The sequence below is a fragment of the Eutrigla gurnardus genome (genome assembly GCF_963514095.1).
Source record: "Eutrigla gurnardus genome assembly, chromosome: 15".
NCBI classification, from domain to species: domain Eukaryota; kingdom Metazoa; phylum Chordata; class Actinopteri; order Perciformes; family Triglidae; genus Eutrigla; species Eutrigla gurnardus.
Genome location: NC_139938.1, coordinates 24,227,979 through 24,255,774, shown reverse-complemented (window position 1 = coordinate 24,255,774; position 27,796 = coordinate 24,227,979). Strand labels below are relative to the sequence as shown.

The following is a 27,796-nucleotide window of genomic DNA, read 5'->3' as shown; positions in this document are numbered from 1 at the left end:
TAATATGCAAAACAGCAGGGATATTGTGATTCTTGGCTAACACTTTCAACCCTTATCGACAACCAGGGGGCTTCGTTTTTACAAACTACAATTCATAAATACATAAAAAACTTGTTACATTATTCAGCTGTGCAACTTCTTTATTATTGCTGAATATTTGTCAGTTTTTGCATTATGAATGAGTCCGTGCGCTGCGATTCTGTACATATTTGTGCATGCATGAGCATCTGTGTGCACCCTCACATACGCACACACGTCAAGATATTCCTACATGTCAGTCCCCGTGTGCGTGTGGTTACTGTGTGCACTCAAACTGTGATTTTCTCAGCGCGTGTGTAAAAACATATGGTGAGTCAGTGTGTAGGAGGCCTGCGCCAGTGTGTCTGTGGGAGGAGGGAGAGAGGATAGGTGGTGAGGGAGAGGAGCGAGGATTCAGGTTGTGCGCCAATAGGTGGCAGTCTACCCTTTTATGATTGGCTACGGTGACCCAGACACCACTCTGGGAAGATGAATGGAAAGTTAACACTGATGGGGTTAGAGGCTCACTTCCCTGCATGCCATTGTGTGCTTTAAGTAAAAGGAGCCCTAAAAACAAACACATGGACTGACAGTTTGTGAGTAGGCGCTCAGTGTCATCATCTGCAGTCAACTGTAGTACAAACCAATCAGAGTAGAACATATTGAGACTGAATTATATAAATGCATAAATGACTGACCAAAACCAGATTTCCACTCCTCCTGTTTTACAGCATCTCATATAAGATCACTTCTTCATTGGGAGCAATAAAGGACTCACATTTAGTGTAGAGTGGCATTCATGTGTGAAATGAGAATTATTGGCTTCACACTGTGTGATTAAAAGTAACACAGGACTGGTTTGATTAAGCCATTGTGATCTTCTACATGAGGATGGACTGTAATAATAAGCCACAAATTTAATTTTACACATCTGTTTGGATGAAAGCAGTTCCTTACATGTCATATGGAAATTGCGTCAATAATTATGAAGAAATTACGTGCTTAATAGGGCTACAGAGTTCACATCTTCACAGTCTGACAACAAAGGAATTGTATTTGTCCCACAATGTTCAATAATCTGGCTTTATTGAACATAGTAATATACAATCCTGTGGGAAAGGTAAGTGGGTGCACTTATTACAAGGGGCAAGAGACCTGAAAATACAAATATCAGGCCTTCCTGATGACAATACAAACTAATGGAGAGCAAGGAACAAATGTGGATGAGCTTAACTGCAAAAAATACAAAAGTTGGTGGTCTGTCATTCAAACCAATACAGCATGTTAATACAGGTGGAATACAAATAGCAACCTACAGAAATACTTAAACATATGTACAAAATATACATATAAAATAACAACGTAGAGCATTCATCGTCTTCTAAATTGTTTCCGTAATTTCTAGGCAACTGACTGATGAAATGTAGAAATTAAAAAAAAAGGGGAAAAAGAGATTAGTGCTGACTAAATGAAAGAATCAATACAGCCCATGCCTGTGGAAGGAAACAAAATGACTAAAGGGCAGTTCATGTCCAGTCACCATAGCAATGGGATTCTATATTCTATGGAGTTCACAACCTTCTACATTCAACAACCCTAACAAGCACATAAAGGGTCGTAGGTCATGCAAGCGCAGTTATCACAATGGTGCTGTGGGGCTGTGCAGCTAGGCTGGGGTCAGAGGGCAGATCAATCGGGTCGCTGATAAAAGCAAACGAGCTCAACCATATAAAAGAAAAAGCACACCCACTCACATGTGCACATTCATACACACCCTTTTTTATTTCTGTTTGACTATTCGGTGAAGTTTATTCCTCAGAAAAACACAGATTGAGGTGGGAGGTCGTCGGTGCTCTGAAGCTCCATTGGGGTTGAGCCAGCAGTTCTGTAGCAGTCTGAGTTCACTGGCAGTCAGGCTTCCCCACAATGGAGCCTGACATTGAGGGCGATAGGGGCTGAAATGCCCCGTCTCATCAGCCTCTGCCTCGAATACAGAGGGGAGGAGGATGATGAATGAAGTAGAGTAAGAGGGAGGATACACAGTTCATACAGTCTGACGCCACTGTTCTTTTAGTCCTCTGGTGAACACGTGAAAAGAAACCGAAATGCAACAGCCCTTAAAATGAACAAATCTGTTGCATTCCATAATTGAGGCCACAGTTACACCTCATTCCAATGTCGACTGACCAAAGATTTAAAGTAAACCCGTGACTCCAAATCAGATTTTCATGCTGGTGACTGGAGTTTGCGTCCTGTCACATCTTTGCCTTTTTATATCTTATGCTAACCTATAACACTTACTCAGTCGAACCGTAAATGCCATGCACAGATATTGTAAAAGCATTTCAAATCCTTGGCACTGGATGTAGTCGGAGGTGGTGCAGACTTGACAAATAGTGATGTGCTTGTTTTCAATCAGTCCACCATGACCTCAGAATATGGTATTAAGCAATGGATCCCAACTTTAGGGGTCCAATCAGAGTCAATATTGCATTGTATGATTGCATTGCATATTTTTATTCTATAAAAAATATGTTATGATACAATATTTGAATCATGCATTATCTATTTATTTGATCAGTATAGTTGAACTGAGCTCTACCATGCTGGTTTGTACACAAATAAAAAGTGCTCATAAAACACAAAATTACGAGTTAGAGCTTCTTTTCAAACCAGAATGAAAACAAAAAAAACATAACACAATATTAAAGAACCAGGGAAGTGCGTTGCTTGCTGTTCAACAACTTCTATAAATAGGGCAAGACTGAATGAGAACACAGGGGTATTTTTCTACTGATTGTACAGCTTTTGTACCATTAATTCTGATATCCCCTACACAACCACAGGAAGTGTACAGTTTTCATGACTACTCTAATCTTTTGGCACAACGTGCAGTTTCTCCTTCCATTTCAAAGGATGCCTGTGTAAATAAGAGACACCTTTAATGAGAACATCCTCACGGTTGATGGATGTCATGAGGAAGCAAACACACAATATATTTAGACGCCACTTTAACATGTTACAATCTCTGCTTAATTAGAAACTGTGCATAATCATATGCAAATCCACACAAGTGGATTATTTATGAATATGTTTGGCCTTTTATATAATTGATGATGATAGGTTTAGGTGTCTATTTTTTGCTGCTTTTTAAAAAAAAAGAAAAGCAGAAGCCAGAGCTGTCGTCGCGAGAAATAATTGGCAACCAACGTAGGCAGCTTTTAACTTCAATTAAAACCGCTAAATTAAATAGAAACAATACAAAAGAGAGAGAATGGTAACAATGTCAGCATATAATGGCCTAAATCTTCTCGAGGGAAAGATTAGTTGTTGCCAGGATACAGGCTACTGTATTACGCTAGCGAGTGTAGGAGCAGTAGTGGGTAACCGTATGTTTTCTTTCTTTCTTTTCCCACACGTTCCATCCATTGTGTTGACTTCCATCATTGTGATTAAGTATTGTGCATGTCATACATTTTGTAAAGTCAAATCCCTCCTCTGGCAAATGTAAAAAAATGTCTGGCAAACTGAAACTTGAACATTTGTTTTCGCCATCTTCCTCTATTGTTCCCATAGGCAAGTACTATTTCTGTGATATTTTCTTCTCTAAATATTAGACCAGATGGATTACAGCTTTCAGATATTATTTTATGATAGTCATTCAATCATGCACAAATGTTTAATTATTATATTTAATTCCCTCTATAGAGTGCCCAGGACATAAAATCCTGTCATTGTGAAAATAATTCCATATGTACACGTTTCTCCATCCACATGTGCGTGTGAGTGAATATCAACCAGGCCAATGTATCAGTGGAACATACCATAAAAACTCTTTGAAGATTTGGTCTCACATCTTCTGTACTCCATCAGCAGATGGAAATGAAGCCAATGAACCAAAACATTATGAGTGGGGGGGCTGGGAGTTCAGTCAGTCAAGAGACACTCATTCCCTCAAGTGTGTTCTAAATATCATGGCAGGGAAAGTGTCATTTCACACAAACATTCAAAATCACTATGTGTGAAACTGCATGCACTTTGGACGCATACAGAAATAGATAAATAAAACAAAGTAGTGGCTCTGCCTCTGGTTCTGCAGCCTAGCTGCATTTTGCCCCTTCCACTCGACCAGGGGGATGCAGGATGGACACTGAAAAAGTGTCCTATAACTTAAAAAAAAATGTATATTGGGAAGAGATGGGGCTATATAGTTTGAAATGAGTCTAGAGACTTGGGGTGCACAGACTGTGAGCGCCCGGGTCAAGTTGGCAACAGGAGCTGGTGCATCTGCTCTGAAAACACACACTTTCCAGGGGAGTACTTTAAAAGAAATACAATGCACTGAGGCGGCATAAAAGAGTGCTTGGCAAGCATCTGTCATCTACTTTTTGTGCATATGTGTGTGTGTGTGTGTGCCTGTGCAGGTGTATGAAATGTGTCCGAATGTATCATTCCCAGGAAGACGACTCTTGCCTTAAACGGTATCCCTGGAAGACAGAAAGAAGAGAAATAAAGGTGGAATTAGTGAAAAAAATGCAGCTGCGTACACTGTGTGTGTGTGTGTGTGTGTGTGTATGTTATAGATAGACAGTGAGAGAAAGAGGGGCACCCTGGTATTCTGCCTTAAAAAAAACATTTTCTCCTTGAATATGGATTTTATATTTGATCATATTCAAGCATACCGATATGCATACACCTCCGCACACACCTACTCCATCTAACACGCGTCCACATCTGCCCGCACAATGCACACTGGTATGATGTAACGACATGCTCCGTTTCAGTGTTGCTAAGAAGGTTGGCATCCACGCAAGGCTGAATTTAAAATTTGAATTTATTCACTCCCTCGCTGCCAATGCTGCTCAAAGAGACCTTGTGGGACTCGTCTAGAAACCTCTGCCAGGTAGTTCACACCTCCACCTCCTCAGCCAGATGTGTTAAAGCAGGAGACACTTTTGACAGCATCGAGAGTCATTTCCAGCCAGAGAACTTACATAGCTGGTGGCAAAAAAAGACAACTTTCTGTGTCGGTTGGTGAGTAGGTAAAGAGACATTTTGGCATAGAATAGATACTAAAATTAAATTGAATTTACAAATGAATTGTCAAATGTTTGCAGAATATGTGCGTTTGTAGCTATGGCCATATGCTTAATAGTGTACATATTGTACATGATGTATGCAGCGTTGTGTATGAGCCACACCGTTCATGGCTGTTGCTGTGGTAACCATGGTGGTTTTACTACAGATGCAGCAGTCACAACCTACAATAGAGCTAAACATGTGAACTTAAGCAGTGGTCCGAAGTTATTGGACACAACATTGGCGATGAGGGGGGAGTTTCCGTTCCCACCTCTCACCCGCAGACGGTGGGGCCATCCATGGGAAAACTCTGCCCTGTTTTTTGTTTAAACATTATGGCCACCATCATTGCTGGCATTCCAGGAGTGGGCATCTACCTGGATGACTGGCGTGGCACTGGCCCTCCATGACAAGCCCTAGACTAGGGCCACAACTACACCCTAAATGGGGAAATGTAATGGGTGCCTGTGAGCTAAATTGTGGATTTTCACCTGACCTGACCACCATCCCATTTCCTGTTTGGCCTCTTGGTCCTAGCCAACAAGTGAACAAGTACTCAGTGACGCCCAGAGGCAGTACCCAGAGGCGCTGAACTGCGTCTGGACATGTGAGTGGTGGCACATGTATGTACATGGACAAGACTGCACACTGGGGACGGACCACCACACTCTCACAGCTATGGTTGTACTGGGGCAGGGCACAAACTGAGAGCTACTGCTCATTGGAGGGGCTCCACGTTATCAATTCACCACAGTGTTTCCTCCCGGCAGAGAGAATGTGGCAGCGGACCTGCTCTATCAAGCTGCCCCTCAAAACCACACTAGACCTGGGCCCAGGAACAACTGCACGAGAGGTTATTCATATGCTTCACAATACACTCTAGGCCACAGTGTCCCTTCAGGCCCTCCAGCTCGCATTAACTAAGCTCCCCGATGCTTTCCCAGCTCAAGCAGGAGGGTTGGTCTTCAGAAGTCCCATAAGAGCTTCAGCTTTTCTGTTGAGTCAGGACCAACCTATATCCTGCTGGAACAACGTCTGTTTCCCAGGAACTCTGTTGTCCCCAACACCCTGAGAGCTTGCGGCATGTGTATGGCAAACAAAGGTCATCAATGCATTGTGAAGGGGAAGCAACGCTGCAGGGGCTTATGGAGTATGGTGACGGAGTATTGATAGTGACATAGAGACTATGGTAAAAGACTGCACTGCTTGCCTTATCTGTGGGAAGATTGTCCCGCCGCCACCACTACAGCCTTTGAGGTGGCCACCCACACCTTAGGAATACATCAAGGTGGAGATCTGTTGGGAACTCTATGGTATCCCCCAGCATCAGCGCTTTCTTGTGGTAACCTACAACCTGCATTCAAGGTGGGTGCCAGACCCAACTCCGAGACAGGCCAAGTTATCTCAAACACTAATCCACAAGGCTATGCTGTTAACTAGCAGTATACTCGGTTTCCGTAGTGATAAACTCAAGTGTAAGCATGAGCATAAGTTGTTTCTGTGGTTTCCTATGCAGAGGAAACCACGGAAAAACAGTCCTTGCAGTAACTGAACTTGTGACCTTATGGCGATGGGATCGTTTCTCTTCTCCCTGCTGCATTAACTGTATTTGCCAAAGTAACCGGATGGCCAATATGCATCTATTCAGTCGGTAAACAAGGCTGATAGACGAGAGACATTTGCAAAGTCCTCGGCAGACGAGATTCCTCTTTGCTTTGGAATGACTGGATGATTAATGCTGAGTAGATGAGTTGGAGGGACATCACTCTGCTTAGCCTGTTGGGCTGTCCCATCTTATCAAAGAAGCAGAGTACAGGCAGTTCACCATGGGAGAGAGAGAGGGGGTTGGGGGGTCTAGGGGGGTCTGAGAGAGTGACACTAAGATAAAGTGTGGAATAAGAAGAAAGCCATTGAGCGTGAGGGATGGTGGAGGAGAGAATGCATGTATACGTGAAGGGAAAGTAGGGGCAGAGGGCATTTTTCTTGTGTGATAATTTATCTTATAAGGAATAGTTTCTACGCTTGAGCAGGCACACAGTAAACACAGGTAGATGTGTGACAAATGCATCCATGCAAACGCGCAAGCTAGGTGACAAAGGCGGACGTAGCAATTCCCACGGGAAATATGATAGATAGGGGATCGCTGCTTGTATCGGTCTTCTTCGCTCCCCGTCTGAACGGCCTGTAATTGAATCATCATTACACCAAAGTTATGGCTACTGCCCCGCAGTCGAAAATAGGAATTGAGTTGGAAAGAGCATTTAGTGGCTTTGATTTATGAGCAACGATGGGGAAGCTGTTTCTCCTCGCCGGGGCACTCTGACGGGCAATAAAGAGGGGGCAAGTCTTATCACCTACTGTACCCACTCTGACACACGAACACCAGTCAGCCAGCCGGCCTGCAACCAGTCAGCCAAACAGCTGGGGCCCTTCATGGAAGGAAGTGTTTTTAGCAAATTTGTTTCCTCCTTGTCTCACCCTGAATGGTGCTATTCATAAAAATAGCCCCCAGTCGGTAGGCACTGCTGCCACGGCACATTTATATACTTGTTCGCCTGTGTCCTCACAGAAGTATACACATCCACCTGCACACACACTTGCACAAACAGATACCCTTTTCTTCTGGTCCAGCTCATCTTTGCAGGAGGGCCCGCTGTATTAAAAGCAAAGCTACAAAGGAGAAGAAGTGCTCTGTTGTATGCGCTGCTATACCTGCTTTCAGTTGGGAGCAATTCAGCTGTGTATTCGTGTCTCCGGAGTAAAAAGGACGGCTTTAATGGATGTGATATTTGGACATTTAATGGATGTGATATGTGATTTATGGTGGCTCTAAATGCAGAATCAAGGGGTCACTTGTGTGGGTGGTGCTGCATTTAAAAAAATAGCTAAAAAAACTATGAAATGAAAGTGTTAATTATGGAAGAGTTTATGGTGGACTGTGATTCAGCTGTGGTCCACATTATTGAGCAGGAACACTTTCAATTTCACAAGAGCTGGTTGTTACAAAACTATGTGCAGATTCACCGTTCAGCTCAATCATATGTGCATTATTATGATCTTAACTCTAGTGTGCAGCCAGTCTCTCAAATTCATCACATGCAAATTGGGCTATATGCAAATCAGGGCAAGCCATCCTCCAGTCTGGAGGGATGTGGTAATGCACCAGAAGCTGTTTTTGCTCATCATCACAGGTTAACACAACTCCCTCACAAGGCAGATTCCTAGTCCCTTATGCATACAGATCATTCAGGGGGTTGCACTGATCAGAGATCAGGGGAGACGGATCATTAGTACGTTACGCCTCCTGTATGAATTATGTTATGTCCATATGTGACTGGAAGGATGCTGGCTATTGCCAGTGCTATCTGGTCAGTAAAGGTTGCCATTTATTGATTTTGGTCCTGATGGGCAGTAAGCAGACTCATTTGTTGGATTCTTAGGCTTGTTGTTACGCAGTAAATTAAAACAAACTCATCGTGACATTTGTCGTTTGTTTATGTTAGATTTGATTTTTACAGTGAGAATGATGTCACCACCTTGTTCTTTGCACTAGCGACAGGTTCAAACACCACTGGGATTTACAGTTACCAGCCATGGGGCATGTTGTCACCTCCTCTTTCCTTTCATCACTCCCCCCACTCACTGCACTTCTTCACTCATAGAGGCCATTTGAATGTATGTCGACATTCCTGTGTTTTGTACACAAATTCATACAGAAACACGCATGCAAACTAAATTGTGTGTTATTTCCTTATTTCTAATTCCTGCTGATTCCCACGGCCTGAAGGTCCACCACTCTGCTGCCTCCCTACATTAGGTCTGTCAGGATCTGCCTTCTCGCTTACAGTCCCTATCAATTAATAGAAACAATTGAGACAGTGTCACTAAGAAGGTTAGTCACACAGAGCTGTCCTGATGCCTGCCAACGCTGCCATGTCATCTAACTTGTCTCAGCTCAGGCCTCGGGGATATTCCCTTTTTAGAGAAAGAGCCAGGCATGGAATGAAAAGAGCTGAACCCACATGAAAAGGCCTGGAGTTAGGAGTTGAGAAGCACATCCATAGCCATGCACAAAAATGCACAACCAGACACGTGCATCTGTTTAGAGCATAAGATTGAAGAAGAACAAACTCACAAACCTGCAGCAGCAATAGAGCTTTCTCCTTCAAGCATCAGCACTCAGTCAAAGTGTCAGACCATATAGGATCCACAGAGGTGATGTATGAGAGTAACGTATATCTCTTGATGTCATAAGAACACTGCATTCCGTCTGTTGACAGACATAGTGCTTTGGCAATAACAACGCCACAACGGATGCTGTGCATCACAACTGTGAATCAAATAAATGGCTCAGTTTATCATGCGCATTTGAAAGACACCACATGTGAAAATGATATTAATGTGCCCCGCTGCCCTCACAATTCACCTCAGCAACAGCAGTAGCTATCTTGTTTGTGTGCTGTTCCAAGTGGCATTCCTTGAATTGTATGCTATTACATATTATGCAACAAATACAGTTCCGCAGCACACGGTAGATACCAACCATTCTCACTCCCAACGTGTCAAACAGCACAGCTCGGTCAGTGCTCTTGAAGCTTATTTAGCAGGTGTATGCGATGCACCCACATGCGATATTAAGGGCAGAGCAACTGACGTAGTATGACATGCACGGTAGTTCAACCAAGGCTCGTGGGAGTGGAGGTGGATGAGTCCAAAATCTAAGTGATTTTGTTGCCTAAAGCTTACTTGAAGTATTAGGTGAAGACGGAGGTTTATTTTGAAAAGACACCATGTAACAAGCTTATTCTGACACGCCATCACTTACACATGTAAAACTGATGCTAGAGGGGTACATGGAGCGTCATAGCTTGAAGCTGTGTAAGTTGACACCTTAGGGTGAGAATGTGTTGGTGGATAGGGATGTGGCCAGTTGGGGTGATAGCATTTTATTATCATATCTAGCTAGTTGTATATTAGTATGCTAGTGCATTAAGTCATTCCCCAAATGGTGCCTCAAAGAGAAAAACGTTGTTTTTCTAACGCGACTCAGTTTTCTTGCCATCATCAAGGCTATAGTACACTGTACATGAGGAGCCCTGACGCCCACCAGCCATGAGTACAGCAGCCCGTTGGCACTGCACAGTCCTGGACATATTGGAACGCATTGAATGACAAATACAGAGCATGCCAGTGTTGCGAGGTGGTCTCGTATCGCAATTAGAACTCTGAGCCTCGAGCCTGTGACCAACTCGTCAACTGTGTTGACGCATTTGGAAAAGCCATATGGTAAATAATTAGTGCTGAAAGTGTAGAAGCTTTGTGTGGCTGCTGAATAATATATTAAGTCTCAGACAAACACACAAAAACAAAACAACATATAAATATATATATATATATATATATATATATATATATATACTGGGGATAAATGCATACTTTACATTCCCATACTACCCCCCATCACACACACACACACACACACACACAATGAACCATGTGGTATGATTTAAAATGTCTTTAAATGCACCGTTGTGCTCAGAATTCAAACTCATATATATGTATATGTATGATGTGGCCTTTTTTGCCCAAAAGTACAAACTGCAATATCATATATACACTGATAATCAACTGCATGCCTACCTCTCTGTGGGCATTCCACTATAATTATGTTAAATGAGAAGAAACACACTAGTGCAGCTCATCAACACCAGCACCAACTTTGTAAGCTGACAAAAAATAACTATGTCAGCACATTTTGGAAACTTTTCCATCCAAGCAATCCTTTAAAAACTATCTCTGTAAACATGTTAAGTGGGAAAATAGGCCAGGCAGTTGTTTCAGTTGGTTTTGATTCATTTTTAAACAACCACAGATACTGTTGTGCTGTAGGAATGATGGGTTATAACCATTCTATTACTTAATATACAAATAGTACTGCAATTATGGATATGTTTGTGCAATATTTACCCAAGCAAATGATTGGTAACAAACAAGCCATCTGTTCACCTGGACATCTCCATCGTGTCCTTGGTGAGATAGACGATCCAGTAGACCAGGTTGAAAGCGCCGAAGGAGAGTGGGAAGAGGATGCGGGAGTACTTGTCAATGATGCTGGTGCCGGTCAGAACGTTGTTGGCCGGTACGGCCGAGCCCTGCTGCAGGAAGGCCTGGGCATTGACAGGTGGGTTGGGAAATGTTTTGGCAGGCCGGTCAAACAGCGGAGCAGAGTTCATCCTCTTCTTCAGCACACTGCTGGCATCCAGCTTGGAGAGGGGAAAAGGGAAATGCATATAATTGGTACGAGGAAATTGGCATTAAAGAGAATAGCGCGGGATGTAATATGAGGGTATTAATAATGAAACGGCCGCTGTGCTGTTTCCAGAGTCATAAAACAGTCATATATTATGTGCTAATCATGTTAATACTGTAGAAGAAACTGATTCTGCATATAAAAGGACGTTATCATGGAATGTATATCAACACAGATAATTAATAGAAATAAAATCATAAATATGCAACCAGATATCAATGGCATATTTGCACAGCTGTGACTTGATCGGTGCATGTGGGGAATGTGTTTGTACAAAGAACTGTCTAGAACATCAATGAGTACACAAGTCATTAAGCTCAACAAAGGGGATCAATGGTATTTTGTTTATGGTTTTACATAATTTCAATCAAACCATTCCATGAAGATTGATCAAGTTGTGGGAAGCAAACAAAACATATTAAACAATAGAGGCCTGCACTATATCGACAAATGGTTATGGCCATGTCTCATCAACTTCCAGTAAAGCGATGTGATCTCAGCACATGCTCCCTGCTCCAATAGTTGTAAATCAGCTGCAGTATGTACGGAGAGGAAGGGAGGATACATCTGGGAAATGGGTCAGGCAACACCATGCTGCCTGGGAGAGACGCAAAGAGAGAGCGGCATTCCCTTTTTATAAAAAAAACTCTTTCAATGATTGTATTAACCTGAACCACCACATAAACAGTTATGTTTTTATGGAAATTAGCATTTTATGGGAATGCTAACATAAGAATCATCTATTTGCCATATTATATGAAAACCTTATGATTGCAAGACTGCATGTTGATAAGCTTTTCTTTTTTAAGATGTTTCATATTTCATATTTTATACTGAACTAGAATGTCCACCTCATACAGTTGCCATTCATTTCTGTCCAGGCTCATATAAAATAGTGTAGACCTTGATGGAAGCATGGACTCAACACCTCCTCTGTGCCCGGTTGTATGCAACAAGTTGCTGCAGGTCTCAGTTCTGTGTTTAGTAGCCGGTGCTCTATTCTTCACGGTGACATGCTGAGATGGTGGGATCAAGGCTTGGATGTTAGCAGACTCAACCAGCTGTAAAGGAAGGCCAGCTAGGTGATCAGGTTTCAACTTGGCAGTGTGGAGGCAGTGGCGCGGAAGGGGGCAAGATAAAAAAAATCGACGCCATCTTGGATAAACCTTCTCATCCTATCTAGAACGAGCGGCGGCAGATTGGCAGAGAACGTTGCAGGACAAGATTAAAGCCTGGGAGTTGTTCCTCATCCGAGCCGAGGGGCTAAGGATAGAGGATGTGTGTTGATGTACAGACTGAGAAGCCCCTTGAGATAAACCTTTGATTTGTGATAGGTATAGCAATAAAAGTGATCTGAAAAAAGACAGAATCAAATCAACTCCTGTACATGCTTGGCCATACAAGTGAATCTGATATAAAAGATGTTGCCATGACGGTAAATAATCCATGGTATCCATAAAACACAACATCATCCTTCCCTGTGGTATAGCACTGATAGTTGACAAGTACAAAGGGACAGAGAGAGAGAGGGGAAAGAGAAGGAAGAATGTTGTACTATGATAGTATATATATATATATATATATATATATATATATATATATATATATATATATATATATATATATATTCAATTCTCTTCAGGCTTCATTAGTGTGAGACAGTTTCTTTAAGAGAATGCAATCCACTGTAAAACAATCTAAAAATAATCAGCATTACACTTATGACACCAGCGAGAGTTAAACTGCAGGCTGCTGTTAGACATCTACAGGGTATGAGATCTATTTGTTTGGTTGGAGGCAAAATCTCCCACAACACCAGCCCTCTGGTGCACTATAACACTTTCTCTTGAGAAGGGATGCCAATTTCTTTTTCTTTTTCTCGTTTTTTCTGACCTATAGCCGACCCTCGTTATCTGATCATTAACCGTAAACTGAGAGGATTAGTGCCTTGCACAAAGCAGTGCTCCGGTTGAAGTGCCTAACAGAACACCCAGTATGTAGCAATGGATGTAGCAATGCAATATGTGTGCAATTAATTTGTAGGTGAATAAATGCGACAACTTCTCGAGACCCAAGCCACGTTCCTGCGTCCTGCTTGTCAGCCACATGCTGAAGTGAACGGCCCTGAAGTAGGAGACAACTCCACCATCGTGTCCGTTTATGAGAGCATTCATTTATACACAATCTAATGATGCTGTGACTAAACGTGTGCAGCATACTGTACTTATGCCCAGCTGATCCGATATGCTATTTTTGATAATGACAACAGTGCTTGCTTAGCTTCTTCCTGGTCAAATCCCAGAGGGATCAGCTCCTCTTCTCTTTATCCACTGCTCTAGATTTTTCATCAGACCCACTTTGACACGGGGAGGATGGGCACTGATGTATGGATGCTGTTTGGGTGCGTGTATTCATATGTGTGGGTGTGTGGAAGCTTCTTTGTATGTGCATGTGTGTGAAATAAGGTTACTCTCGCTGTGCACTACCAATATGGCATGAGAATAAGTGCACGGAGGTTCATCTACGTGGGTGTTGAGTGGGTGTGTATACAGATGTGGATGATCATTAGGCGGTGGAGATGTGGATGTAAATGTATTAATGCATTTGAAGTGAACTGTAAGCAATATGGATCCTGAATATATCAGCTTGATATGTTTGGTTTTTATTAGGGGTGGGTAAAAATATCGATATGGCAATATATCGCGATACTTTGCTGCCGAATACAATATCGATTTTTCAACTCCAAAGATCGATTTAAAAAAAAGATTAATGTTTAGATGCGTTGTGAATGCAGTACTTTATCCTTTTTCATTTTATTTTCAATATTTATTCCAGTGAATTTCATGGGAATTGATAAAATGGAGAGGCTGTTTTGAATTAAATAGTTTTGACTGAATTTTTCCTCTGATCAATATCATCTGATGTACATATACAGGTTCTTGTGTTTTCATCTTTATTTATATTGTGATATCGTGATACGTATCGTGACCAAAGTATCGTGATATGTATCGTATCGTGAGGTTCTTGCCAATATTCACCCCTAGTTTTTATTATCTTCTTTTTTTGGTTTAGAAAGTAAGTGAATTATACTTATTACTGTTTGGGAGTAAAAATGCAAAATACACAGATTATTTGATGAATTTGTGTTTCTTTGTCATTGTTTTAATTCATAAGTGCTGCAAGAATACGAGTTGAACCAGGACCATAAAAATAAAATGTAATGTTACACTGTTACAACATCCTTCAAATATTACACTATATTCTCAACATCTACAGTGGAAAACGTTCAGGATTGTTGATTAATATGCAAAAAGAAAAAGAAAACATGTTGCCTCTTTGTTATATAAGTTCATACACCAATTCTAACCCGTCGTATAACAGTAGCCGCAAGCTTCCTCTGTGACTTGTCCATGGGAGCTATAAATAAAAATGCTAAGGCCCTCATAAGTATTAACATTTCCCTTTTTGCCATCATATAAGCTTCCTTACACAAAGCTTAGAGGAAAAGTCAAAACATTTCACAAATGCCTTCTCTCTATTTGGAATGATAAAGTGATAGCTCAGGGCTAAACCAGCATTTAAGTCCATTTCCACAGCCTGAGCCACTCCACTCTGCTCCTTTTCTTCGCTGGACAAACGCTCGTTGAAATGATGCTGAATCAAAACGTTAATTATGGCTTCTTATGAAACCATGAACATACCCTCAAAAGCTGCAGCCTCCTGCTGTTTAATGCTTTCTGAGATGAATGTATGTGTGCTGTCTATCACAGTGTATCGCTAAAAACCCAACTCTTGAATGTGTATGCAAATTAAAGAGACCCCGTGGAGCTTCTGAGGTCATGGAGCTATTTCTGATGAGCGTTTCCACGTTTTATTCAAAACTCATTCTCTACTACGACACAGTCGGAGACGCGTGATTATGTGCATGAGCAGGTGGCTGACATAATACCCTTTCCTGCTGATTGCTGGGGTCTATGATGCAAATGTGTAGTGTGTGCAGGCCATCAATCACCAAGATGACAGAGACAAACCGGCATTTTGTCTCTGTCTCTTTGTTTCACTCCAGTCCACTGAGCTGCAGCACAGTTAAAGTTGTAGTCGTCGAGGAAACACGATGTGTTTGTGACACACGGGGAACGTAAACAAGAAAACGCAACGGTTTAACTCTGGGTGCAACAAATTACATCGTCTGCTGACAAAACACAAACACACCAGAGGTTGACAATCATAAAACTAAGCACTAATTATCAGGACGCCGGGACGAAGGGACATCTCCCAGTGATCCCCAATCCTGTGATTGCCTGCAACTGTTGCTGGGTCTATAAATAAAGGTCCCCTCTCTCTCTCTCTCTCTCTCTCTCTCTCTCTCTGTTCTCCTGTTTTTCCTCCCACCAATATTTTATTCTTTTATTATTGTTTATTTCCTGCACCACATACTGCACCGCCTACTCACACACGCCACCGACAATGCATGCAGCACCCTTTCCACACACCGATAAACACCCCGCTTCCCCTTTGTGTTTACAGTTGTTTATCCAACCCATTAAACGGAAAGATCTATCTCGTTCGACCATTCGTGTAGTGGCTTTACCCCGCCGTCATAACGGGTCGTAGTGTTGTGAATCGTGACCGCCGGATGCCTGTTTCTACTCCCAACGATGCACCATTGTGCTTTCCCCCCCTTTTCTCTGTGTAATGAAGAGTCTTTCCTCCTACAGATTTGGTGAAAGCAGTCATTTTCCATGATGCATCCCTCCCACTCTCGTTCTCTCACTGTGTCTCTCTCTCTCTCTCTCTCTCTCTCTCTCTCTCACACACACACACACAACACAAAAACCATCCACACTGGCCCCTCACATCCACGTCTCCGTCTTGCTTCACAAAACTGGACCGGGCCAGCTTTTTCTCGGCCCCCACTCCACTGGCTGCCCTCCTTCACATGAGCCCGCAGTGATCTGCTGGATATTCCCTTAATCTATGGCTCTTACATAATCTGCAGCAACATCGTTCACAGAGCCACTGGCTGTCTCCTCGCGTCACTCTGTGGCTATCACACAGTTACAGGGCAGAATGGAGGACCGGGGGAGAGGGAGGGATGGCCGGATGATAGATATGCCGATGACATGGATGGATGGATGGACAAGGCATCACATAGAGTGATGAGTGCGTTGTATAGATGTGGAGGGCATCTTTTGCTGCAGATTACGTGTTTGCAGTCACACGCGTCGGTATATGGGTTTGAGTGTGTGCTGCAGATTATGTGTGGACACGCGTGTGAGGACGAGCGTGGATAAAGTGGAGAGGTTTCAGTGTTTATATGTGGACAGCACATCCAAGCAATGAGAGAGGGATGACCAAGAGATGTGTGTGTGTGTGAGAGAGAGAGAGAGAGTAAGTGTCAAGAATAGAGGGTTCACATGAATAGCACAGTAGGGGGGCTAGAGAAGAGCCTCAAAAAAGCGGGATATGGTTACATGTTGGTACAGTTTTGTGTGTGTGTGTGTGTGTGTGTGTGTGTGTGTGTGTGTGTGTGTGTGTGTGTGTGTGTGTGTGTGTGTTTCAGGGGGAAGAAAGGAAATTGGGGTGGATGTATGGATAGGATGTAAGCCAGATAATGATGAGGTGGAGGATGACGAATTGTGTGCATTGTTTACACACATGTGACTTCAAATAAGAGAAAAGGAAATCGATTTTTTTTAAAGAATATAAATCATCAAAACCAGGCAGAATGTAATTTCATACAGCAATGCTCTGAGTAATCTGTGATATGTGGACGTGGAACCACTGAGGCAGCCGGCTGTGACCTTCGCCACAGTGACGAGTACAACAAGTCGACCTTGGAGCTCCAAGGTCCGGTCCGAACACTTTAAAGAACAATGCACAATAGAGAAAAGAAAACAAATCACAAAGCACAGATGGCTCAAATGTATACAACTGGTAAGGTCTGTAAAAATAACAACAGCGATTGAGAAAGATTAAATTGCAATAGGTTGAAATGCTGGAACCACTGCCACACGTGGAAGCCGATTGCTTCTGTTCGTGTCCAAAGTAAAATAACACAAGAGATCAATATCCTAGAAGTTTTGTCAAAGCTATTCCAGCCCTTATGGAATTATGACCCTGCTATAATTTATCTGTTTCATGACTCAGCAGCTCAGTTTGTTCCCTGATACTGCAACACAAGACAGACTGATAATAACGAGCCTGTCAACATACATTTGCCTTTTAAAACCTATACAGTCACATATGTATAATGTATGAAATGAACCCGGCATGGAGCTGGTTACATGCATGTATTTGTACAGTCACAGTGGCTGCCTTTGCACAAGATATTTTATTTAACTGTCCATATCTACATTTTTAATAGATTTCTTTTTCTTGATCCACTATTTATTTCACATGCACTTGCAACACAGCTAGTTAACATGCTATGCTAATGAAGCTAATTGAAAACGGAGAAAGAAACCCAGGAGAACATTGAAATTGTTATTTTAAAAGCAAAGAGCTGTGAATGGATTTACAAGGAGGAGAGACAAACAGAAGAAGACAAACAGGAGGCGAAATACAAACACGCTTAGCCAGAGAAAGACTGAAGGCAAGATGGAAACCAGATATGTAGAGAGATGATAGTGACAGAAATATTACATGTAGAAATCCAGAATAGTATCCAACCTCTGCAGGCTTAATTGGCAGCCTGCTGCCTTATTGGGTGAATTTCCTTGCCACCAAAATGACACATATTGCCTCAGAAATAGCATAGCATCTTCTCCAAGTCATAACTCAGTCCAACCATAATAATAATCAGGACCTCCTTTCATTGTGCAATTTCCCCAAAAATATAACCAATTGACTTTAACCTCACAAAAAAAACAGATGTGATCCACATAAAAACAGAACGATTTCCTGGTAATTTCCGAGGACTCAATGATTTTGTTGTGCAAAGCTATAGTCGATAATAAAACCACCACTTTCTGAATGTGATTCACTGGCTCTTAATGTAAAGGCAATGGTACGACATTGATGTGTAACTAGAAGTGTTAGGCGGTCACCTAACATTACCCAAATTGGACTCAACTCAACCCTTTTCTAATTTTTTGAGCTGTTCCAAAACAGTCAAAATACATTTTAGAGAGAAAGGTACGGACGCACGACACACTTTCAACAAATGGACCAAAAAGTCCTGCATAGAATTTTAGCACCTCGGTTTGGATTTGTGAGAAAAAAAGAGGTGGTGGAGCCAGTGGAGTGGTTTGATGAAGAGATGTAGATTCATGTAATGAGGCCAAGTGAAGCCCTTTCATTTCCTGTGAGTGCAGCATCAGCTCTGATCATCATTTATCACAGGAACTCAATTTGTAAGGTCTGCATCTGTAAAACCAGTACTCCTACCACTGTATATAGCCATAGCCAATGGATATAGGGGTTGTTGCATCATCCCCACCTCTACAGCCTCTACTTTGACTTCTTTTACTCTTTTTACAGACACAACCATACGTTAATCATAGTCTATACCGCCAATATCTGGAGAAGCAATGCAGCCTTGGTTATTCACCAAAACCAGTTGATGGAAATGCATTAAATTATCTTCCAAAAGTTCTACAAAAATAAAATGACGATTGAAAGGAAACATGACATGTTTACAGATTTAATAATTGAGAAAAAAGGTATTTATGCTCAGAAACTGGCCCTCATTTTTGTCTGGAATCATCCTGTGACTGAAACAATGTGATGGTGCATGGATATTTGGATGGATATTTGAAAGGTTTGCATGTCTTTGACAACAAAGGTTGCTGAAATCCTGGTTCTCTTTCTAAAGTGTGAGTTTACGCTGGTTACAACAACTGATTGGTCACTGCATGTGAACAGAATAAGAGTGAAACAGTGGATCAGACTTACTGAGGAGACGTCTCCGTCGATCCCCGTGGTGGCGGTCGGAGCTGCAGCTGCAGCTGCTGCCTCCTGAGCCGCCACCTTCATGGCGGCTGCCTTCCTCAGCTCCCGGTTGGCCTGCAGGGTGGAGAAGTAGTTGACGGCCGCAAACTCAATCAGGGCAGAGAAGACGAAGGCAAAGCAGACGGCGATGAACCAATCCATGGCTGTGGCGTAAGAAACTTTGGGGAGGGAGTGGCGGGCGCTGATACTGAGGGTTGTCATGGTCAACACAGTGGTGATACCTGCATGGAGGAGACATTGTCATCGTACTGTGGGAGAGGCCGATAGGCTTGTCTCTATTTGTTTGTCTACTGTCTGCTATACTGTTAAAGACTCATATTTATATTTGGTTTCCACACACATAATAATAATAATAATAATTATAATAATAATAATTCATAGGACTTATATCGCTGTTTTAGATGCTCAAAGCCACTTGCAAACAAATGTAATATATAATAGAAAACAAATTAGGGATAAATAGCTCCCATTACTTTACTCAAAGCAATAGATCACATGGAGCAGGCTTTCTCATCAAAGTTATTTTGCAGCATCTCTTTGGGAAAAAAGGCTATTTTAACTCTCTTAGCAAAATATACCATCTGGCAAATAACGCCTGTGATCACTTAGACGGCAGCAGATGAAGACATTGTGGCTTCAATGTGTATTTGATCAAAATGCTGCAGAGATGATTCAAAGCTATACTTCCACATGAGGTCTTAGTGTACTATATTGAATCATTGACATACAGGTCTGACAGCTATACACACTATGATGTGATCAGTTTGTGAATACAAATGAACAAGATGCACAGGTGAATCCGTACCATTCATAACCTCTTCTTATAAGGGTTACATTCAAGTTGTCATGCCTACTCATGTTGAAGTACCACGGCTTGGACAATGTAATCACATACAAAATGGAGCTTTGGATTGAGTGAGTACGATAAAATACAATACGCTGTGTTACATTCAAGACAGATTCAAATAGAGATTTAAACATCCATGCACACAAAAAATATACATTTGAAGGCAATGTATTAATATAATTTTATGTTACATGTAAAGTAACACAACAGCCAAGCTGTTTATAGTATAACATGCATTTATAGCATTAGCTTTAATACAGTGTCAAACAACTTTGCTCTGTAAAAAGATAGTGATGTCGACCTGAGCAGAGAAGTAATTTGCTCTCCCTCTGTGTGTGTTGTTATGAGAGATTCTCCTTGTTTTGTTTCTGCTCTGTACTGCCCTCACACAGCGGTTACAGCTGATAAACGTCCCGCCCGACAGCATCATCGCACACCCACCCTTTGGTTCACCCTCAGGTACACAGTATTAGCTCTGTCAGCACTTTTAGGGCTGTTAGCATTGTCAGCTGTGAGCTGCCACCATGAAGAGAGCCTGCACTCGAAATGCTCCCAATCCCGTATGTTGCACAATTTAACGTAATTTTATTTGACAAAAAAAAGAATTATAATGTTTACACAATTGGTTTTCCCAGGGATTATCTTCGACACATGGCAGCAACTCTGTTTGATGGCATATAACTAGAATATCAGGCCATGTGGCATTTCAGCCCAGCAGGCTTTGCCAAAAAGTCACTTCAGCGGATGCTAATCTGTCCATAAACAGACTAACCCGTGCCCCCACACTGGCACGCCAATAAAAGAGACCAAATGTCAGTAAACATTCTCAAGAAATCCATCCAGTAAGATGACCCAGACACAAGCCACAGAGCAAATATTTGTACCTCACAGTACAAGCTACGGGTCAGATGACAGAAAGATAAACAGATTAAGAAGATGTGTGGTAAAAATGATACATCATTGGATTGGTGAGGAGAGGGAAAACATGCTTTTTTATATCTTTCCCAGGTGAAGTGGACTGTCTTCTAAACTACTGGCTCCAGATGGAAGCACAGAGTGCAGGAGTGACTTTGAACACCAAGTCAAAGTAAAGAAAAACATAGTAGAGAAGGGATACTGAGGCCATTCATAAGTTCTCTGAGAAACATTTACAAAAGGTCCGTGGCAGGTTGATTTAAGAGACACGTTTCAAGTGTCAAACTATCAAAACTTAACAAGAATCAATATGAGGTGTCTCTAGAAAAATGGATTTTAATCACTAGAAAAGGATTTTCCTCTGTCTCACCTAGATTCCAACCTTGTTAAGAGAGAGAGAGATAAAGATGCTGACATTGATCATATCCTTTAATGGCCCATTAACAAAGTACATATCTAATTCACTTTCATCAAGCTAAAGCAAGCAGGGAAGAAGGGCCCATTGAACGCTGCTGCCTGTGCTTTTACCAAATGTGCACTCTTGTACGTTTTATTAGCAGCGTAAAGGAACTTATGGGGGGATTTAATTCACCTCTCAAATACAACCAGCCAGCCAACGCTGACTGTCTCATGCTCAAGCACAAGTTAAATGATCGCAAGGGGGGGGAGGGGGGGGCACATGGGAAGAAAGCCTGTGAGGGTAGGAGGGAGAAGCAATGGGAAAGAGAAAGAAAGAAAGAGTGTAGGAGAGAGGGGGGTGAAGTATAAAGACAGGATAAAAATGAAATGCTTGGGGCATTTATGTGCTTTTATATGAAAAAAGCAAGGTACAAATTAGGCCACACTCAATTAAGTCTGTGAGACTTTGGCTCAGGGGACTTTCAGCTCTTAGAGAGGTTGTTGACAATCCAGCTCACAGCATACTATGACTTAATGTACTGCCGGGGTGGAGCACTTCCATATAGAGCTTCGTTGTCTATTTTCTTTTCACTCATTTTCAGCTTTCTGCCTCACGTCCACCATCGAGAGCAACGACAAAATGTCACTCCAAGTACTTCCAGAGCTCATGAACTTTAATCTGAGAAACAAACTTCAGATCAAGTTTTAGAGTTTTAGACTCATCATAAAAAATACAATATATTGTATTTGATTTTTGTTTTTAGTTCTTTTTTTTATCCTCTACTCAACGAGTGAAATGAAAACAGCAGGATGAGTGAGGTTGATGGGTTGCCACAGATGTGCTTCCCGCATGGGGCCTTAACTTCCACGCTCACACTAATGATGGGGATCTATTCTCCGAAGAAGCGAACAGGCTCGTCGGAGCGCTGGCTCGCTTCCAAAAGGCGAGCACAGAAGCATGATCTACAAGGGCCGGCAGCGTCACTCCGCTCAGCTGCAGCTTGTTGAAAAATTAACCTAAGAGGGAATTGAATTAAAAAAGGAGAGGAATTGCGACACACTTTGCCCACGTATTTCCTCTTTGCTTTGTCTCTGTCTTTTTTTGTCTCTCATTCCCCTCAGTCTCATGCTCTGACTCTCTCCAGTGTCTCTCGCCCTCTCTGCTCCCGAGGCTAGAGCTCGGTGGCAACTGTAGCGTAATGTAATGTGACCAAGCGGAACCTGTGAGTGCTCGGGAGAGGGCCAAGTAAACATCCTCCCTCTTACCGCCCTTGCATGACCAATTTGAAAAAAAAAAGGACGTTCATCCCAATTAATTCAGCTGCACCACAGTGAAGGAGGAAGAGGGCTAATGAAGAAAAGGTTCAAATATATCGCAGTGACTGTGTCTGTCTTTGTTCTCTTCCCAGATGGTTGTATCTTAAGGAGCACTCCGTGCAGTTCAAACCACTCACAGCACAGTAAGTAGATAACTGTGCTTGCTAAAAGTTTGCACAGCTAGACTTACACTCGGGTCGAGCAGTGGGTGGTGAGTCGATACATTCTCATTTGAGTTTTTGGATACTCAAAAAAATATATAAAGTTTGTGCAAAACAAGGACTCAATATGAACTCCTGCAACATAGAAAACTAAGATTAATCAGGACGAGCAGAACTGCACCAGACTGAATGATGCATGTACAGCTTTAGAGATGATGCTTCTACTCAGGGAATTAACAAGTGAGAATGCTTTAGAAGAAAACCCCCTATCATGGGCAAGCCGTTGTATTACAATTTTTGGCAGCTAAAGCAAGAAGATTCTTGAATTTTCCAAATGAATTCATCCCAGCAGGACGGCAATGGCAGCATGTGTTCTTCTTCCATTAGCTTCAGACTGCATTAACACTGCTTTTCACTTGAATATGAACTTGAAACTTCCACTGGAATGAGTAAATAAATAAATAAATCTTACCGAACACAGTCCGCGCTGGAACAGATTCTTTATTAATCCAGAAAGAGACTTGGGCCAAGATGACGGTCATAATACAGGGGATGTAAGTCTGGATCAGGAAGAAGCCCATTTTCCTTTGCAAGTGGAAGTGGACTGTCATGATGACATATTCCCCTGAAAGAGTAAACACCGGAGACAGTTGTATTTTTATGAGTGGCAAATCAGTAACTCATACACCCACAAGTATTTTAATGTAACACAATTGTTCTCTAACTCCAGAGACAGACTCTTAAAACGATGATAGTCTAATCACACACTGCAGGTTTCTAAGATTTCCTCACCTGTGTTGGATTTCAGCCTCTCGCTTGACACCGTCTGACCGATGAGGTCGTACTGCAGCAGACTAGAGGATTCCTGTGGAACCTCCACGGAGGACAGAGGACCTTTCTTCCAAGTGTACACGATCTCACTGATGGGGTAAGCATCTAGCCAGGATGGATGAAGGACTGTGTTAAAACTTAGACATCCACCATAGAACTATTTCATTAAAAACAAAAGCTTAAAGAATCTTTCACACTACATAACAGACAAAAGGGACAACGATGATCACTGCTGCCTGGTTTCTGCTTTTCACAACTGACCTGATTATCTGCGTTCTCAAAAGTAACAAATCAAATAAATAAACAAGCATGCAACAAACTTGCATTGGTGTCAAACTGAAATGGTTGAATATACAGTATGCTGTCAGACAGTCAGTTGCTCGGTGACAGAGCGATCATATGAGAATGACACCATCTGTCAGAGCAGTAAAGCTTAACGGAGAACAAACTCACAACTCCCAAACTTGAGCGGGCAGGCATGGCCATCCATCGGGAAGTTCATCAGACGCATGGGACACTCCGCATTTATAGTTAATCTGTCAGAATGGAGAATGGGTTGGAAGGGGTGTTTGATTTATATTTCATACACTGTTGCTTGCTCAGCAATTAGTGTTTTTGAGCTGGATCCAGTCATTGTGGTGCCTTGCAGGCTTACAACCCCCCTAGGGGGAAAAAACAATGATTTCTGTAGAGATCTATATATAATATCCTGGAGAAAGAAAAGAATTGTTCAAAACAATATTTTACAATATGGATAAAATACAGGTCTTGAACTTATACATTCAGTATTTTTTAATAAAGTTGTAATTATCTTAAAAGACAGTTTTTGTGCCATCAGTAACTCGAACAGATTTCTTTTTCCCCCGTGCTGTATTGGAACAGAGCTGGAGTCATGTTTGTTTTAATTGCTTTCCAGGCCTGTTTTCATTATCAGATGGCACATATCTTGTTTTTTTTTTTTCAGTTTTTGGGGGGGGGGTGGGCACTCTTCATTTCTTTTCATGTCTGTGCACATTCTTGGACGCATGTTTGTTTGGTTTGCTTTCCAGGCCTGTGCTCTATTCCGGTCTTGGCTGGGTTTGGAGCTCACCGTCCAGCACTCTTACCTCATGGTGTAGAGGATAGTTCCGTTCTGCATGATGCGGAACAGCTTGTTGGGGGTGGTCATGTTGTGAGAGATCGACCTCTTGCCATTCCGGAAAAAGGTGTCCGGCGTCCAGATCTTGCTGACCATCAGGTTGTTGAGCCGCAGGATCTCAATGGGGCCCTCGAATTTCAGCCGCTCGTCGATCCATGTCTGACGGAAGAACACGTCCATGGTGTATTCCTGGATGGAGGTTAGAGGGTTTTTTTTTAACTATTCCTACCAATTCCAGTGCTGCTTCTGCTCCTCCCGCTACCATCTCCACTACCCCCGGAGACATGGCAGATGGGTTTGTGAGCCATGGTTTTTGCTGGACCTGCTGGGTAGAGCGGTGGCAATGTAGTTGTTGTTTTAATTTCTGCACTATTGTACTCTTGCTGCCAATACTAACACAATTAAAAATATAGAATCAAGACATTTATTGTTTTCTTCTCAAAATAGCCCCAAGATGATGTTTCTTTGTCGTGTTGAATAAATTCAGCAGATGCCAATACATAAAACATAATTTCCAATGTTATAAGGAACTTATCTTTTATCATATTTTCTATGGACTGACATTCATGGAAATTATGGGAGTTTGTTGGCTGCATGATGATGCCTCATACAAACGTGAATACAGTTTATTTTATCCACAGAGTCATCATAAAGTCTAGTATGCTTTCATATCAAGTGGACGGCCATGTTGCCCTGAAGAGGCTTTTACATGCGTCTCTGTAGAACCGCCACCAGCGTATCACATGGCAGTTCAAGAGGGCTTTAGATGCATTGAAAGCCTAAAGCCTGAACAGCGTGGAGTACAACAGACATTCAGCGCTCAGCCTATCCCATGACAGGAGTAGCAAACCTATCCCCTCCCAACATCAGCCACATATCTGTCTCTCTGCCTTCCCCGGCGGGGGGATTGTCAACCAGATTAAAATCCTAAGCTGCACTAATGACGGCCTGCCCAAATGCTGGAATAATGAAGGCTGGGAGAGTGACTTGATGCTATATGCACCGGGAAAACTGAACATATTCTCTTTAGTGTGCACACATTGGCATTTACTTTAAAAAGTGAGGAAACACATGCACTTGTATAACAGACAGATACTAATCCTGTGCATCCCGTATCAGCGTCTCGGTGGTCAGCGTGGTTTACATACCATCTCAACATCTGACACAGGTCCAAAGCTGGTGACAAAGATGTCAGTTTTGACCTCTGTAACGGGACCTACAGCAAAGAGATAAGTAGTTGTCTTGATATAGACAAAAACAACCATTTTGGATCAGACATTTAAATGTTTTTCAAAATATAAAGCAATGAAAAAATAAAGCTATATGAAATGTACAGCAAAATAACCACAGACAATAAGAATTAAAGTGATTCAAGTTGATTCTCAAACTCAGTTTTCAGCTGGCAGTTTTGTCTTAATTGTAGACCAGAAAATAAAATGTAATATCGAACTATTAGATCACAAAAACTAAATGAAAACGAGGCACACACAGCTACTGGAGTTAAAGTTGACCTTATGATGGAATACATTATAATCTAATCATGCACGAGGCGGTGAAATATAATGTGAAACGGTCATCAGCATACCTCCAAATCCAGGTCGCAGCCTGTTGTCATAACCATCCAGTAATCTATCCAATATGCGCGTGATGTTATCCAAATAGATATTGGTATCACCGGGCTGATTTCCCCAAACGCTGCTCACACTGTAACTAAAGCAGATATATGCACTAATGCAATCTCGTTCCAACAGATGATAAAACAAAAGCACATAGTTTCTCAAATCGCACATCCGTCCAGGTTTCCCTGTGCGTAAAAGTCGCAGAACATGCAGAGAAAAGAGTTGTCATACTCACCAAGACAGAAATAAGCAAGTTAAAAGGAAAGCCATGCCTCGCAAGCACCCCACAACTAGAAATCCCTGGTCAACTTTTAAAATCAGCATATTCCATCGTTTAACGGCATGATTAAACGCGGGTCAAGTATTTCTTTGAGTTGCGAACCGTGCGAGGATACCGCGCCAGTCCAGCACGACTTGACTTCCCCCTCTAGTGCGGTTGCGCCCGCCTCAGAATCGCTCAGTTGGAAAAACCTGAAGAGTTTTTAAGAGAGTGAAGAGGAGGGACGATTGGGGGGCTTTAACATTAACCGAACAAGGCATCTTTTTTTTCTTTTTCTTTTTTTACAAGGAATGCATCGCTCTCAAGAGCAACTTGGATATTTCGAACATGTTTCTGTTTGATGGAGATGATGATGATGATGACGGCAACTGTGCGCGTTTGAGTAAAGGAGGAGAAAAGGCGCGATGGAGAGAAATAGAGAGAGGGGGGGGGGTGCACAACACTATAATATCAATGGACAGTAGAAACAAGTGACCTTTTGAATCCAGTGTCATTTTTTTTATCGACCACCCTCTGAGCTTTTGTTATCCCTGTGTGTTACTCTCCCCTTGTGTGTGCGCGCACGTGTGTGCGTGCACGTGTGTGTGCGAGAAAGCACAAGCCTTGGCCATAGAAAGACAGAAAATTGCTACTAGAGATAAAGCATGATGAACTGTGATTCATATAGTGGTTGGGTGGTTGAGTGGAGTAGGTGGTAGATACATTTAGTGCAACTTCAAACTCACACTATCCATAGACAGGGAGCAAGGGGGAAACACAAAGGCAGCTATTCCTGCAGCACTGACATGAGGTTTATAAATGTACAAAAAAAAAACACACAAATTCAAGAAATATTGCATCATTTCGCCACCGGTGCTCGTAAAGTTGATCTTTCAGTGGCACACCTCGACTGTGCACAAGCATCAACTGACAGGTGAAGGTACAGGGGA

General features: G+C 42.2%; 2 protein-coding genes across 2 annotated transcripts in view; one reads left to right on the top strand and one right to left on the bottom strand.

Moving 5' to 3' along the window:
• The window catches only part of gabrb2b (gamma-aminobutyric acid type A receptor subunit beta2b), a 204,580-nt gene that overhangs the window by 116,030 nt on the left and 60,754 nt on the right, over positions 1 to 27,796 (top strand). The window lies entirely within an intron of this gene.
• Positions 815 to 27,114, bottom strand: gabra6b (gamma-aminobutyric acid type A receptor subunit alpha6b). Its single transcript, XM_084028055.1, has 10 exons — positions 26,823 to 27,114; positions 26,554 to 26,678; positions 26,117 to 26,184; positions 24,937 to 25,157; positions 24,284 to 24,366; positions 23,792 to 23,935; positions 23,472 to 23,624; positions 19,304 to 19,581; positions 11,104 to 11,360; positions 815 to 4,505 (listed from the first exon to the last, which is right to left on the bottom strand). Exons 1-10 carry the CDS (start codon positions 26,909 to 26,911, stop codon positions 4,493 to 4,495), a joined length of 1,431 nt encoding a protein of 476 aa, XP_083884181.1. The 5' UTR covers positions 26,912 to 27,114; the 3' UTR covers positions 815 to 4,492.

Coding starts and splice junctions, on each gene's coding strand:
- gabra6b (XM_084028055.1), bottom strand. CDS start 26,911: ATGCTGATTTTAAAAGTTGACCAGGGATTTCTAGTTGTGGGGTGCTTG. Junction 26,679..26,822: donor ACTTGCTTATTTCTGTCTTG/GTGAGTATGACA, acceptor TATCTGCTTTAG/TTACAGTGTGAGCAGCGTTT. Junction 11,361..19,303: donor TCGACGGAGACGTCTCCTCA/GTAAGTCTGATC, acceptor CCCCTCTCCAAG/CTGGATGCCAGCAGTGTGCT.